Source organism: Eleutherodactylus coqui, chromosome 1 (assembly GCF_035609145.1).
Source record: "Eleutherodactylus coqui strain aEleCoq1 chromosome 1, aEleCoq1.hap1, whole genome shotgun sequence".
Taxonomy (NCBI): domain Eukaryota; kingdom Metazoa; phylum Chordata; class Amphibia; order Anura; family Eleutherodactylidae; genus Eleutherodactylus; species Eleutherodactylus coqui.
Window position 1 is genome coordinate 333,492,898 of NC_089837.1, and position 15,484 is coordinate 333,508,381.

Sequence of the window (15,484 nt, forward strand, 5' to 3'; positions counted from 1 at the left end):
AGACCTAGACCAAGAAGATCCAGCACAGCACGTCTCAGAATATGTCCATCGGCATCCCAAGGCAGAAGACGGCTACGATCCAGTATATCAAACAGCGCAAATAGAGCGTCAAAGACCCGACTTTGAAGCACAGTATGGTATGCAGCAAAACGGTGCTGACCACGACTACCACCCTACAAAAAGGAAGCTACAACCCTCTCCCCGGCTTAAAGAGACAACTTTCGCATCAGAGTGGTGTTTAACAGACTGCCCTAAGCCAGAAACTCCTAAAAGGTATGGTGATACACTGCACACGCAGCATAACAACAGCACACCGGGTAGTATTGGCGCTAACCAGGCTATCGTGGACTTCGCTAGGTTCTTTGCTAAACGAGAACTGGTTACCAAGGGACTTATAAAGTTCACCGATCGCCCAGAGAACTACAGAGCATGGCGAGCCTCCTTCCAGAATGCCATAAGGGACTTGGGTCTCTCCTGCAGTGAGGAGTTAGATCTCTTGGTAAAGTGGCTTGGAAGCGAGTCTGCTGAACACGCCAAAAGGATCAGAGACATTAACATAAACTATCCAGGCGAAGGCCTAAAGATGGTGTGGGAAAGACTTGATGAGTGTTATGGGTCAATAGAAGCTATAGAAAATGCTTTATTTAAGAAAATTGATAATTTTCCCAAAATAGTAGGTAAGAGTTACCAGAAACTCAGGGAACTTAGTTACTTGTTAACAGAGGTACAGGTTGCTCTGGCAGAAGGAGATCTGCCAGGGCTAGCATTCCTGGACACCGCCAGGGGTGTTAATCCAATTGTCCAAAAACTCCCTTATAACTTACAGGAGAAGTGGATCACGCATGGTTCCCATTATAAACAGGTTCATAATGTACCATTTCCCCCTTTTTGGGTATTTGTAGGCTTTGTTGCTCAACAGGCAAGGATCAGAAACGATCCCAGTTTTGACTTTACATTGTCTTCTCCCACTACCCCTGGTGTCGAACCTCTTAAAACACCAGTAGCGGTCCATAAAACTAATGTTGCCTCCACAGGTTCTCCTTACAGGTCGTTTAAGCCTCATCAAGAAGAGAACAAACACGAGGATCCTACTAAACAATGCCCCCTGCACAAGAAACCACATTCTTTGCTAAAATGCAGAGCCTTCAGAGAGAAGTCTTTAGAGGATCGCAAAGAATTCCTGAAAGGAAAACACATCTGTTTCAGGTGCTGCACTGCAACATCACATTTCGCCAGGAACTGTAAGGTTAGTTTGACATGCACTGAATGCGGTAGCACAGAGCACAACATGGCTCTACACCCTGGACCACCCTCTCAGGTATCATCCCAAGCAGAGGAACAGGACAGAGAGCAGATAGACACAGCAATAGTCACTTCTCAGTGTACAGAGATCTGTAAAGGACTCACAGGAGGGAAGTCATGCTCCAAAATCTGCCTTGTCAGGGTTTATCCTGTTGGCCACCGAGATAAGGCGATCAAGGTGTACACAATCTTAGATGACCAAAGCAACAGGTCTTTAGCTAAATCCACCTTCATCGACACCTTCAACATCGTAGGGCCTGGTTCTCCTTACTCCTTAAGGACGTGCGCAGGTACCGTTGAGACGGTGGGGAGGAAGGCAACTGGATACATGGTAGAGTCCATAGATGGTCAGACCTGCTTGCCCCTGCCAACCATACTGGAATGCAACCACATTCCTGACAACCGGTCTGAGATACCTACACCAGAGGTAGCAGCATATCACTCCCACCTCAGACGTATAGCTCACCTGATACCGAAACTTGACCCAAAAGCCCCAATAATCCTACTCCTTGGAAGAGACATACTACGAGTTCATAAGGCTAGGGGACAGATCAATGGTTCCCAGAATGCTCCATACGCCCAGAGACTCGACCAAGGATGGGTCATCATTGGAGACGTCTGTCTAGGAGGAGCACACAAGCCGACCTCAGCCAACAGCATGCTTACCAACACACTTGAAAGTGGACGTCCTTCCCTATTCCAGCCATGCCACAACAGTTTCCTGATAAAAGAGTTGCCACAAAGCACTCCCGTGCCTTGTCCCTTCGCAGATCCCTCCTGTGAAGTCCACGCCTGCGACGGTGAGCAAGATCACTTAGGGTGCACAGTCTTTCACAGGACAAGAGAGGACAACAGGGTCGCAATATCCATAGAAGACAAGCTGTTCTTGGATATCATGGATCAAGAAATAGTAAAGGACAAGTCCAAAAGCTGGGTCGCACCTCTACCGTTCAAAACCCAGAGACGACGCCTGCCTAGCAACAAAGAACTCGTCTACAGCCGATTTATTTCCCTCAAACACAAACTCCAGAGAACACCAGAGACAAAGGAACATTTCTTCACCTTCATGGAAAGAATATTCCAGAACAACCATGCAGAAGTGGCACCCCCGCTCCAAGACTCCCAGGAGTGTTGGTACTTACCCATATTTGGCGTTTATCACCCCAAAAAAACAGGACAGATAAGGGTAGTATTTGATTCGAGTGCCAGATGTGAAGGCGTCTCGCTAAATGATGTCTTACTGTCCAGTCCAGCCCTCAATAACAGACTTCTAGAGGTACTCCTCCGCTTCCGCAGGGATTCTGTAGCATTTATGGCCGACATACAACAAATGTTCCACTGGTTTCTCGTCAAGGAAGAGCATAGAAACTACTTAAGGTTCTTCTGGTACCGCAACAATGACTCTAACGAGGACATCATAGAGTACCGAATGAGGGTGCACATCTTTGGAAACAGTCCTTCCCCTGCAGTTGCCATCTATGGTCTCAGACACTCAGCCCGAGAGGTTGAAGCAAAATACGGGTCTGATGTCAGGTCCTTTGTAGAAAGGGACTTCTATGTGGACGACTGCTTGAAGTCTACACCCACGAACGAGACCGCAATCAATCTCCTGAAAAGAGCTCAAGAAATGCTCGCTCAATCTAATCTGAGGTTGCACAAAATCGCAAAATCACAAATTCTAGCGATCTAAAGGACTTGGATCTTAGCACAGACTCCCTTCCCATGCAATGGAGCCTTGGTCTGCTCTGGGATTTAAAGGCGGACACATTTACCTTCCAGATCAGCAAGGAAGAAAAGCCTTTCACACGCAGAGGGGTCCTGTCTACCATAAACAGTTTATATGATCCTCTGGGATTCGTAACACCTGTTACCATCCAAGGAAAAATGATGTTAAGAGACTTTACCACAGAGACGTCTGATTGAGATGATCCGCTTCCCATGGAGAAAAAAGAAATGTGGACAGGTTGCAGAAAGTCTCTTGAAGCTTTGTCCAGTCTTCACGTGGCACGTCCATTTGCTTCCGTGCCTTCAACGGAAGTCAAGATGCAAAGACTATGTATCTTCTGTGATGCTTCAGTCAAGGCGATTGCTGCCATAGCATACCTAAAGACCATAGATCTCAAAGAACAATGCCATATAGGGTTTGTTATGAGCAGAGCCAAACTGGCGCCACTCCGCGAGCACACTATACCCAGACTGGAACTATGCGCTGCTGTGCTTGCGGTAGAGTTGGCTGAACTTATAACGTCAGGAATGAATCTGGAAATCGAGGAAGTCGAATTTTACACAGACAGCAAGGTAGTCTTAGGATATATTTGCAACGAAACTAGACGCTTTTACGTCTATGTCAGCAATAGGGTGCTAAGGATCAGGAGATCCACTTGTCCCAAGCAATGGCACTATGTTCCTACACACCATAATCCGGCAGACCATGCAACTAGATCTGTAGCAGCGGGTCACCTTAAGAATACAACATGGTTTACGGGTCCTGCATTCCTGTACCGTTCAACGTCTTGCAGCATTGGATCCGACTCATTCGAATTGGTAAACCCAGATACCGATGAAGAAATCCGACCTGAAGTATCTGCTCTATGCACGGTGACTTTGGAACACCAACTCAAATCCCATCGTTTCAACAGATTCTCCACTTGGATGTCGCTCATTCGTGCTATAGCCTGTCTAAGCCATATAGCTCAGTCTTATAGGTCAACATTACCTGTGAGTCAAAGACCTTGCAAGGGTTGGCATCACTGCAAACACGCCTTTACTGCTACCAATCTGGACAGAGCCAAGAGCATAATAATTCGCACTATACAACATGGATGTTATGCTAAAGAAATAGACTACCTCAGCAAAGGCCAAACAGTCCTCAAGGATAGCGCTTTGAAGAACCTTGATCCCTTTATTGACCAAGATGGGTCCCTAAGAATAGGAGGTCGCCTACAAGCAGCCAAAGTGGAATTTAAGGAGAAACATCCTACGGTAATTCTCGGGCATTATTACATCACAAATCTGCTCGTACTCATCACCAACACATTCCCGAGCAAGGATGGGAAGGTACACAAGTTCGAGGTCAAAGTGTGGAAGCCTGGGGAAGGCAAACTATTCCTCAGGCCAGTCGCGGAACTTGTTTTGTTGTTTTCATCGGAAAGACCCAATAGTGACGTCCGTTGACGTCAGACGGGGAGTGTTCTGCCCCACATAAACCGAAGCTACATAACATTCCATTCTAGGTGTTTAGTGGTTACAGCACCATCTAGCAGTGTTGCAAATGTATTACAACTTGTTTTTCTACCTTAAAGACTGATGTATTATGGGTAGTTTGCAAGGCATTGTGGGAAGAAGGAACTTCCAGCCAGAGACAGTCAGAGACAGACTTATCTTTGCTCCCTCCTCTTCAAAATCCACCATCTTTGTAAAAGCATATCTGTTTTACTGTTCTGTCTTCTTACACGTTCACACAGTGTGCAGTCCGACATTCAGCTTAACCATTTCTGTCTTCCAAATAAACAAACTGTTCTTCTTAATCTGACAGGTTTATTGGCTAACAGATCGTAGCATACAAGCGTGCAATCAATCAATTCACGCATTATCACAAGCCCAATCGCATTGAATGCATGCTTGTATGCTACGATCTGTTAACCAATAAACCTGTCAGATTAAGGAGAACAGTTTGTTTATTTGGAAGACAGAAATGGTTAAGCTGAATGTCGGACTGCACACTGTGTGAACGTGTTAGAAGACAGAACAATACCCCTATACCACTGTTCCCCAAGCTGTGGCAAAGCTACAACACTATCAGAATGAGTTAGCATTTTTCATTTGCTGCAGACCCACGGGTTGCAGGACAATTTGCTAAACTAATGCAAAAAGCTTGAAAACGACTTTTTCTTTTTTATTGATAGCACTGGTAGCGGGATTAAGGACCCCTTCACATGGGCGTAATGGCGCACACAATATTTGCGCGTGCAATACACAGAAAATAAAACCCATTGATTTTAATAGATTCATTCACAAGCACGCATTTTGCATGCACAATTGCGTAGTGCTAAAAAAACCACGCAGCATGTTCTATTTTCCAACGCAGGAAAAGAACACATCTGGAACTCATTAAAGAATTGGACATTTCAATGGCTAGGAGCACTGATGCGTTGTTTTTTCAGTGTGCAAAAAGTACAGTAAAAAACGTAACTGCATGCACAAAACGCGCAACCTTCACAAAACCGCGCACAAATACACTTATGCTTATGTGCAGGGGCCCTAAGAGATGTCAGCCTAGGAAAAAGCATTTCCTGGGGTGATACTAGAGCAGCTGGCCACAGCAACTATAGCATTGACTTATACGTAGGAGAAATGCTGCGGATTTCCCACAGCTTAAAAAATCAGCGTCAAAATCTGCAGCACTTATGTATCAAAAACCGAGTCAAAATCTGCACCATTGTTTTGGATTTTAACTGGGTTTCAATAAAATCACAGAGGTGAGGGAAAAACAAAAAACAAAGACATTCACTGAAAAGGCCAAAAAAGTGCAATACCTGAAAGGCTGCAGAGCAGGCGCAATCGTCGCAGAGCAAGCACAATGACCACAGGTGCAATCGCCATAGGGCAGGCACATTCGCCATAGGTTAGGCGCAATCGTATGCCTTCGTAAAAATGCAGTCAGCCAGACTATGATACGGAGGAGCAAGTTGTTCAGTGCAGACTATTGTGCAGTCACCCACTCAACCCAGCACATGTTGAGGAGGAGTGACTGCATACAAACATAGCCTGCACATGTGAACGATACCAAAGAAGCTAGCCAAAGATGGGAGTGCTCCACAGGATAGCAACTCTCACTGACAAGCAGTGGGCTGCCCTGTATCTCCATAGTGAGCCACACTGGCTGACATCTTGGGCTGCCCCAAATCTCTAGCAAACGGCATACAAAATACTTTTTTTTAAGTCTCCATAGGGGTTTTGAACTATAAATCGCTTGATATAATTTTCTTACACAATACACTGAAATACTTTGGTGTTAGTGTACTTAGTATATTTTACATGAGCACAGGCTGACATGACACCCGAATGGCACGTCATAATCTTATTGCGGGGAAGTCGTTTGATACACAAAGAGGGGCCGCTCCCTCTGTCGGCCATTTACATTTTACTGTCTAAACTAACATCAACATATACATGATTAATGGCTTTGATCCCAGTTATCTCAACTGTTGTGGCTGGATGTCAGCTCTCAACCTTCTTTAGGGCTTAAAAGGAATGCCCTTTCAGGACAAGCTCTTTTCATATTTCTGATTAAAGGGGTATTACGGTTACGCAGAGTTGCTGTCAAATGAATAATAACCAAAAGTCATTATAAGTTTGCAGTGTGGTTCTGCTTTAGATTTTGTGTCTGTAGCTCTAGAACCCATCACCATCTCCCGATATTTCTGAAATGTTTATTCCCAGGTTGCCATGGATACGTCCTGTAGGCATCCCAGCGTTACAGGTCGGGGTTGCTCTGTAAGAACGACTAGGGATGGCATTTTTAGCATTCAGCCCTTAGGACTGGATTGCTAACCAATAGCAAGGCAGCGCTAAGAGAGGAAGTGCACAGGGACAAAGTACGGAGTAGGGAATTATGTGAAATGTAGTTTTAAGCTGCATATCAGCAGGGATGCGGCAGCCATTTTGGAAAATACCGATGTGGGCAAACATCTGAAACGGAGGATAGGAAGGCAGTGGCTGTGCGATTCATACCCATTACCAGCTGTGCACAAACAGGGCGCAAACACCTTTCTTATGTGTAATTTTTGAAAATTCGCTTCACAACCGGAATACCCCTTTAACCTTTCGTTCTGGAGGACCATTTATAAAATAGTTGTCAATTCATTTTTATGCGTGCAGTGTAATACATCATGACCCCTGCAGTTTCACGATAAAACAGGTGTGTTGCCTTCTGTGGCTTCCCCGGCGATATCACCGGCTACCAGAGTTTCCAACTATGGGACAAACAGTAATATGTGATGGAAGACCTCTTGGGTGCATTCACATGGCCTGATCTGCTGCGGATATTGGTGAAGATCTCTAGCAGATTTTCTACCCCTTCCCTTTGAATTTAATTGAAAATCTGCTGTAGACGTGTACCAAAATCTGCAGAAATCAGTGATGTGTGAACTCACCCGTTTTGTGGACCTACACAAATATATATAAAAACTGTGTGGATCCAAAGATCCATAATATGGCCCCCCTGTGCATGCAATGGAAACGCAAGGCCTCATTTTTCGAAACAGCCTGACAGTAATACTGTCCTTAGTGTCCATAGTAACTAGAACTTTAATTTCTCACAGCGCTCTGTGGAATTAAAAGCCGACCTCTGATTGATTGCGATGGGCAGCTTGCACAGTCTTACTGTTCAGCTGTCTTGATAAATGAGGCCTTAGTGTACCATTTTGTGACCGCGGCACACAGCAAAGTGACATCCCAGTCATTTTTTTTTTTTAAATCAAATCAATCATTTACTTACTTAGTTTTCTCTGTGCCACTTCTGTAGGGCAGGGACCACTGCCCTGCAATCAATTGAAGGCGCACCTCCTATTGTGCTGCAATCAGTTGAAGGTGCACCTCCTCCTCATTTAGGGTATGTTCTCATGCAGAGGAAATTCTGTGGATCTTTTGCAGATCCGCAGCTGATTTCAGCCTGCAACATTGCTCCTCTCACCATACTGAGCCCTAGCTACAGCCCAGATCCCTCAACCGGCCACCACAACTGAGCGCAACTGGCTGCAAAAATGCATTACCCTTAAAGAAGCTTGAGAGCTGACATCCAGCCACAACAATTGAGATAACTGGGATCAAAGCCATTAATCATGTATATGTTGCTGTTAGTTTAGACAGCAAAATTTAAATGGCCGACAGAGGGAGGGGCTTCCTTTGTCTATCAAACGACTTCTCCGCAATAAGATTGTGAGGTGCCATTCGGGTGTCATGTCAGCCAGTGGTCATGTAAAATATACTAAGTACACTAACAACGAAGTATTGCAGTGTATTGTATAAGAGAATTGTATCAAGCGATTTATAGTTCAAAACCCCTATGGAGACTTAAAAAAAAAAAGTAAATATGAGTGAAATAAAGTTGCTTTTTTATTTTTCAAAAAAATATTAGAAGGCTAAATAAAACCCTTTTACATTGTAAATAAAAAATCTCAACTAAAAAAGCAAATCAAATATATTTGGTGTCACCGCATCTGCGAAAAAATCCAATCCATTAAAATAACACATTATTTATCGCACATGGTGAACAAATCAGAAAAAGAGTACACAACCCCAGAAGTGCGCTTTTTTGGTCACCTGGTCTCCAAGATAAAATGTAATATAAAGCGATCAAAAAGTAATATGTACCACGAAATGGTACCAAGAGAAAAAAATAGGTCATCCCACAAAAAAAACGAGCCTGCGCAGAATCACATTGACGGAAAAAAATAAAAAAGTTCTAGTGATCAGAAGATGGCGACAGAAAGTAGAATATTTTAAGATATTCTATTTTTTAAGTAGTACAGCACAAAAAAGCTGTAGAAATTGTATATTGGCATTATTGCACTGATCCATGGAATCATGTCATTTTTGCTGCACTCTGTACGCTGTAAAAACAAGACCCCTCCCCCCCAATCGTACACTTATATATTTTGTTTTTATATTTCATCATTTTTGTAAATGTTTTTCAGCACATCATGTGGTACATTCAATGGTACCATTGCAAAATATAACTCATGTCACAATATGCCCATAGAAAAAGTGTGGAGGAGAAAACAAAAGTGAGAAAACGAAAAATGGCCATGTCCCCAAAGGGTTTCATATGGGGAAGAGCTTTCCCATCCTATACATGTACATACTCTGCATTTAGTAATACTGATATTGGTGACCTGGCAATTTTTCGGAGCAAGACTTCATAGGTAGGCTATAGAAAATATGAAAACATTGTGACTTTGTAAAGTAAAGCATTACAATTAGAGCCCGGCACACTTAGTAAACCTTGTAAAGGCCATAATTCATTGTGATGAAAAAATTGTGACCCGCTTACAATTCCTTTGCCCATACAATATTTAGCTATTGCTATTTTAAATTCTCAAGATAATGGTGTTACATCAGAACTACCTTCATACTGTGTGTCTGCTGCCGTCACATACTGGAATGTGGACTCTGGACTCTGTAAGTTGCAAAGTTTTACAGAGTCTAGACTGGAGTGTGGAGCCCAAAGAACCTCCTGGTATCTGCCTTTCAACCCCGCAAGGGTGTGTGGACTTTGCTGAAGGGAGATTCCCAGGTCCAGTCTCCAAAATAATCAGGGATTGGGGGCGCTGTCGGAGCTGTGGTTTATTTAGGAGTAGACGTCGGATTTGTCATCAGGAAAGCAGGCAGGAAGCAACTAGCTAAAAGACGAGAAGAGGGGAAGTCAGGAGGCAGCCAGGACTCAGGAGCAAAAGGAATACGGTACTACAAGTACCACATGTGGCCAGGGTGGGTATCACTAACCAATAACAGTAGCAGAGGACTTCTGGTTAATACTGATGCTTATAACAGTTTAATAACAGAACAGAACAATTCAATACAGAGTAACTCGTAGGCCATCTACGGTCCTCTTACAGGGTTATTTTAAAGAATGTCTCTGAGGAACCGGTGATTGCACCATGTAATGCTGGAAATCCTGTTGTCGGGAATGAGAACATCTCTACTGAGCAATGAGCCTGTCCAAAATATGTACCCAGGTCAAGGTGCCCTCACTGGATAACAATTACAGTTCATTGCTGCTGACTGGTCCTAGCAGTTTGCAAGAGGTAGTCAATTTAAGTCAGGCCGATTCCCGGACAACATGCCATAGGGCGTTATAGCTGGTGGCCCCATAGAGTCAGTTGCTTCTCACGTTAGCAGCTTGTGTCTCACTTGTTACAAACTGCTTGCCAGAATGGCCGTGTTCCAGTTTCCAGGTTAGGATTACACACCCATCCGACCACACTTCTTTTCATTCTGCTTCTACACCCTTCAAGGGACAAATGCTACATTAATCAAGCAACATAACAGTGTCTTAAATAACCATCACGCAATGAAGTACAAATTCCACCCGTACACCAGGAGAAGGTGATGGTCTTTAGAGCTATAGACACAAAATCCAAAGCAGAACCACGTTGTAAATTTTAATAACTTTTGATTATCATTGATTTGATAGCAACTTTTGCGTAACCTGAATATCCCTTTAAATGAACATCCCTTTTGTATTTTTTGCACTTGCATCAATAGACCATGTTAATGTACCATTAACAAACTATTGTTTGTGATGAATACTACATAACGAAAGTAATGATAACTTGCAACATCATATTTCACTGGGGATGCATACTCTTTCTTAGTAGCTTTACATTGGCTTAGTACTTTATCCTGCACACAGTATAGTGACTGAGGATTTCTCTCTATATCTAGAGCTGGAAACCTATAAAAACACAAATAGGCAATGGTTTGGTATGAACGGATGGCACATAAAATGTATGTTTTTATGGTATTCTAGTTTTATATGCTAATAATAACCTGCTTAAACTTGTTTGCAACCACCAACTCAACTTCCGTAACTTCTTTTAGCATGAACATGCAGAAATAACACAATACATTACTGCAGTCTGTTTTGTGGCTATGCACACAGATATCACGCAAGTTGGACTACGCTCGCTACATGTCAGAAATTGTAGCCCTTGCAATTATTTCTTAGGATAACATAGGCTAATATTCCTATCCAGCCGTTACTCAGACACCTCTGCACTATGCCACTCACTACATTGGCTGCCCATCCACTGTAGAACTAAATTTAAACTCCTCAAGCTCACCCACAAAGCACTCCATGGCTCCGCACCACCATACATCACCTCCCTCCTGTCTGTACACCACCAAGCCCACTCACTCTGGTCCACTAACATACTCAGACTAAACACCCCTCTAATACGAACCTCACATGTTCACCTTTGGGACTTCACCAGAGCAGCACCCATCCTCTAGAATGCTCTACCCCAAGGCATCCAGGCAATTCCTTAAAAACACACAGAGAGGCATACCAAATTCCCTACCTAGTCCCCCGCCCCTCCCTATGGCTCCCCACACCTTTCACCCTGCCTATCGCATACGACCTCTCCCCCTGCACTTCCTTACCGCTCCACCCCGTTTGCTAAATTTAAGCTCCTCAACCTCACCCACAAAGCTCTCCATGGCGCTGCACCACCATACATCACCTCCCTCCTGTCTGTACACCACCCAGGCCACTCACTCTGGTTCACTAACACACTCAGACTAAACACCCCTCTAATATGAACCTCACATGCTCGCCTTTAGGACTTCACCAGAGCAGCACCCATCCTCTGGAATGCTCTACCCCAAAGCATCCAGGCAATTCCTTAAAAACACACAGAGAGGCATACCAAATCCCCTGACCTAGTCCCCCGCCCCCCCCCCCCCATGACTCCCCACACCTTCCACCCTGCCTATCGCATACGACCTCTACCCCTGTACCTTCTTACCACTCCACCCCGTTTGCTTTCTAATAACTGATTTCCACTTGAAATCCCCTACTGACTGTGTTCCCCATGCCTCGCTCACCCCCCACCTTGTACCTCCTGTATCACCCCCACCCCATTTGTTTCAAACTGATTGTATCTCACATTGTAATTGTTGTATTGTTTGCATTTCTCCCATGTTTGAAAGCGCTGTGGAATAAGTTGGGCTATACAAATAAAGATTACTGTGTCCAGTTCTGGGCACCCCACTTTAAAAAAGACAGACAAACTGGAGCAAGTTCAGAGAAGAGTTACCAAGATGGTGAGCGGTCCGCAAATCATGTCCTATGAGGAACGGTTAAAGGATCTGGGAATGTTTAGCTTGAAAAAGAGAAGGCTTAGAGGAGACTTAATAGCTGTCTACAAATATTTGAAGGGCTGTCACAGTGCAGAGGGATCAGCCCTATCCTCATTTGTACAAGGAAAGACCAGAAGTAGAGATGAGCGAGCGTACTCGGAAAAGCACTACTCGCTCGAGTAATGTGCTTTATCCGAGTATCGCTGTGCTCGGGTCTGAAGATTCGGGTGCCGCTGCGTCTGACAGGTGAGTCGCAGCGGGGAGCAGGGGAGAGCGGGCGGGAGAGAGGGAGAGAAAGATCTTACCTCCGTTCCTCCCCGCTCTCCCCTGCAGCTCCCCGCTCCGTGCCGGCACCCGAATCTTCAGACCCGAGCACAGCGATACTCGGATAAAGCAAATTACTCGAGCGAGTAGTGCTTTTCCGAGTATGCTCGCTCATCTCTAACCAGAAGCAATGGGATAGAACTGAAAGGGAGGAGACACAGATTAGATATTAGAAAAAACTTTCTGACAGTACCCTAAAATCATGGCCTATGGTGTGCTATTGCTGCATTCACATCCACTGTAGACTGTCTAGTGGATTTCCAGCACACCGCCCACGGACACACTTTCATTGTTTTATTATAAACTAGTCTTTTTTTTTCTTTAAGTCAGAAGTCAAGACATTTGTGACATCACCTCAGAAATCTCCTTTCTCAACCCCCTCGGAATATGTGCATGGAAAAAGGCGCAGCAGTCCTGAACACCATAGTGGAGGTGAGATCATTTAATTTATGGATTTCATTTGCTATATTTCCTGTGCTTAAAATATCTATTACTAATCTGATCTATCTGTGTGTCTTCCTATCCTCTGCTAGTCTACTCTTCCTGTAGCACAGAAAAGCAATTATTTGCTGCTTCAAGAAGCGTTTGGTGGAGGTGATCACCACTAAAGGGGAGCTGCAGGTTACTGTGGTTGTTTACTCAATTTGCTCAATAAGGCTTTATTCACCCGGGTGTTTTATAGTGGGTATTTTGCTGTGATAAAACGGCTGAAAATTGTAGCCCTCTGAAGCATTGAATAACAATGCAATCGTTTTCCGATGCATGAACTAGGCCCGGCCGTAAAAGTCAGCTGCCAATATGCTACCATATGCTGCAGATTCCATCAGGCCACATTTACATGTGGCCAGAAAAGATAGGTCTTGTCCTATCTTTTGGCCGCGTTTAGCCAGCAGCTCCCATAGACGCCTCTAGGAGCTGCCGGCAAGGGGAGGGAGGGAAAGGACTTTAGCACGACTACTGCTGCTAAACTCCCTCCCCATCCCTTTGCCGGCAGCTCCCATAGGCTTTTATGGGAGCTTCTATTGCCGCAATCAGCCGGCAAAGGGAGGGGGAGGGAGTTTAGAAGTGCTAAACTCTCCCCCCCCCCCCCAGCTGACGGAATTCTAGGCCACGTGAAGTGGCGAGAAAATGCGAAATTTAGCTGTTTAGCTGTGAGTGAACCTTAAAAGATATGAAAGGTACAATTGTTTGTGTGTTATTACTTTAGTTTGATTGTGTTTGTCTATAACTGTGACTTGGATAACAATCAGACCACATTTTATTAGTAATGCAGAAAACCAGGTAATTCCCAGAGCTTCACTTACTTTTTTTACAGTTAGGCTGAATGCCCATGGCCATATTTGCACTGCGGAATCCGGATCCCGCAGCAAAAACTGCCCATAGCATATGCTATGGAAAACGATTTTCCGTAGCAGCTATCACAAGCGGAAATCAACTTCCATTTTCTGCTTACAGGGAAACATCGCAGCATGTCCTATTCTACTATGAGCCTCGCACGGACGGCTTCCATTGACTGCAATGGAAGCCGTCCATCCCGCGGCGAGTAGCCACGGATTCGTGTCATCACCAGCGTGACGGCTTGTCATTTCCTGCACTGTGCATATGCAGAGAGAAGAGAAAGTGACAAGTACGTGGGGGTCAATGATAGAGCACAGGGTCTAATTCCTGGGGGCAGCAGGGGAGATCTCTTTCTCTCCTCCGCACTACCACCCACCGCTCACTCCCGCCGCCCCTCCGAGCACGCTTGGAGGAGAAGGCAGTTACTCGAGACGAGCGAGGCTCGCTCGAGTAACTGACCATACCGAGTGTGCTCGCTCATCTCTACTTTCAAACTGTTGTTGGCACAGTTGATGCACTTTAGTGGGTCAGCTGACGTCATTACTTAGCCAACATCCTTTAGGCAGGAAGTTTCTTATTCCTTATCCTCCCTTTAAGGTTGCTTTCATATGGGCATAATTATTCTGCATGAACATTGATGAATTTGACATTGCTGATTTCTGCACCGAAATTCGGACACCAAAGTGCAGATTTTGATGCAGAATTGCCTGGAAAATTCTGCCATTTTCATTCTGCATCAAAATCCGCACATTAGCAGTATAGATTTGGGGGCTGAATATTCAGCAAAAACTGAAATCTGCAACATTCTTGCAGAAAAATTCCACCGGTGTGAAAGCACCCTACATTTCCTTGGCTTTTGCAGTGTCGCTGCTGGTGATAGCTAACAAAGTGTATATAAACCCAGCATTCTCTGTCTAGTTGGTTCTTCTCAGTGTGGTCTTGTTCTATGGTTATTTCTAGTTCCGTTTTGGTTTCCTAACCTCTGGTTTGTCTGCTCATTTCCTGTGTGTATCTGGCTTAATTAGCTTTTTGTCTGGGTCCTAGTGCCTTCTTGTTCTCAGGGACAGGATTCCAAATAGGACTAGCCAGTAGGGATAGCTGAGGGTTACTTAGGCCTTGTTCACACGAGCCTAGTTTTAGCACAGTATAGATCGCCTGAATGGGCAGCTGCTCCAGAAGAGAGAGAAGAAGCCTCGCAGGGCTTCTGGGTTTCCCCATAGCACCACAGAGCATCGTGTGGCACAGAGTGTAAGCTCTCACCTACGACCTGAATCTTGCAAGTTCAGTCCCTGCATTATTCGGGTAACCAGCTCAAGGTTGACTCAGCCTTCAATCCTTCTGAGGTCTGTAAAATGAGAACCCAGCTTGGTGGGGGGTAATAAGTAATAATTACCTGAAAGTGCTGTGGAATAAGTTGGTGCTATATAAATACCAAGATTTATTTTTATTTTATAGCAGAGAGATAGAGAAAATGGGGCTATGGGGTATTAAGCCATAGCCCTGGTCTGTCTCTCCCTGCTATGGATTAATCCCCATAGCTGCGATCTCTCTCCTTGCTATGAGGGATTAACCCATAGCTCCTCTCTCTCTGTCCCTGCTATGGGGATCCCTGAGGGACATCCCGATAGGGCAGAGAGAGTGGGCAGGGCTAGAGGGT

The 15,484-nt window shown here is 44.7% G+C and overlaps 1 protein-coding gene across 1 annotated transcript in view; it reads left to right on the plus strand.

The window, feature by feature from the left end:
* REPS2 (RALBP1 associated Eps domain containing 2) overlaps positions 1-15,484 on the plus strand; it is a 183,327-nt gene that overhangs the window by 58,813 nt on the left and 109,030 nt on the right. The window contains exon 4 of the mRNA XM_066575650.1: positions 12,816-12,921. Coding sequence (XP_066431747.1) covers positions 12,816-12,921 — 106 coding nt within the window. The remainder of the gene's footprint in view (positions 1-12,815; positions 12,922-15,484) is intronic.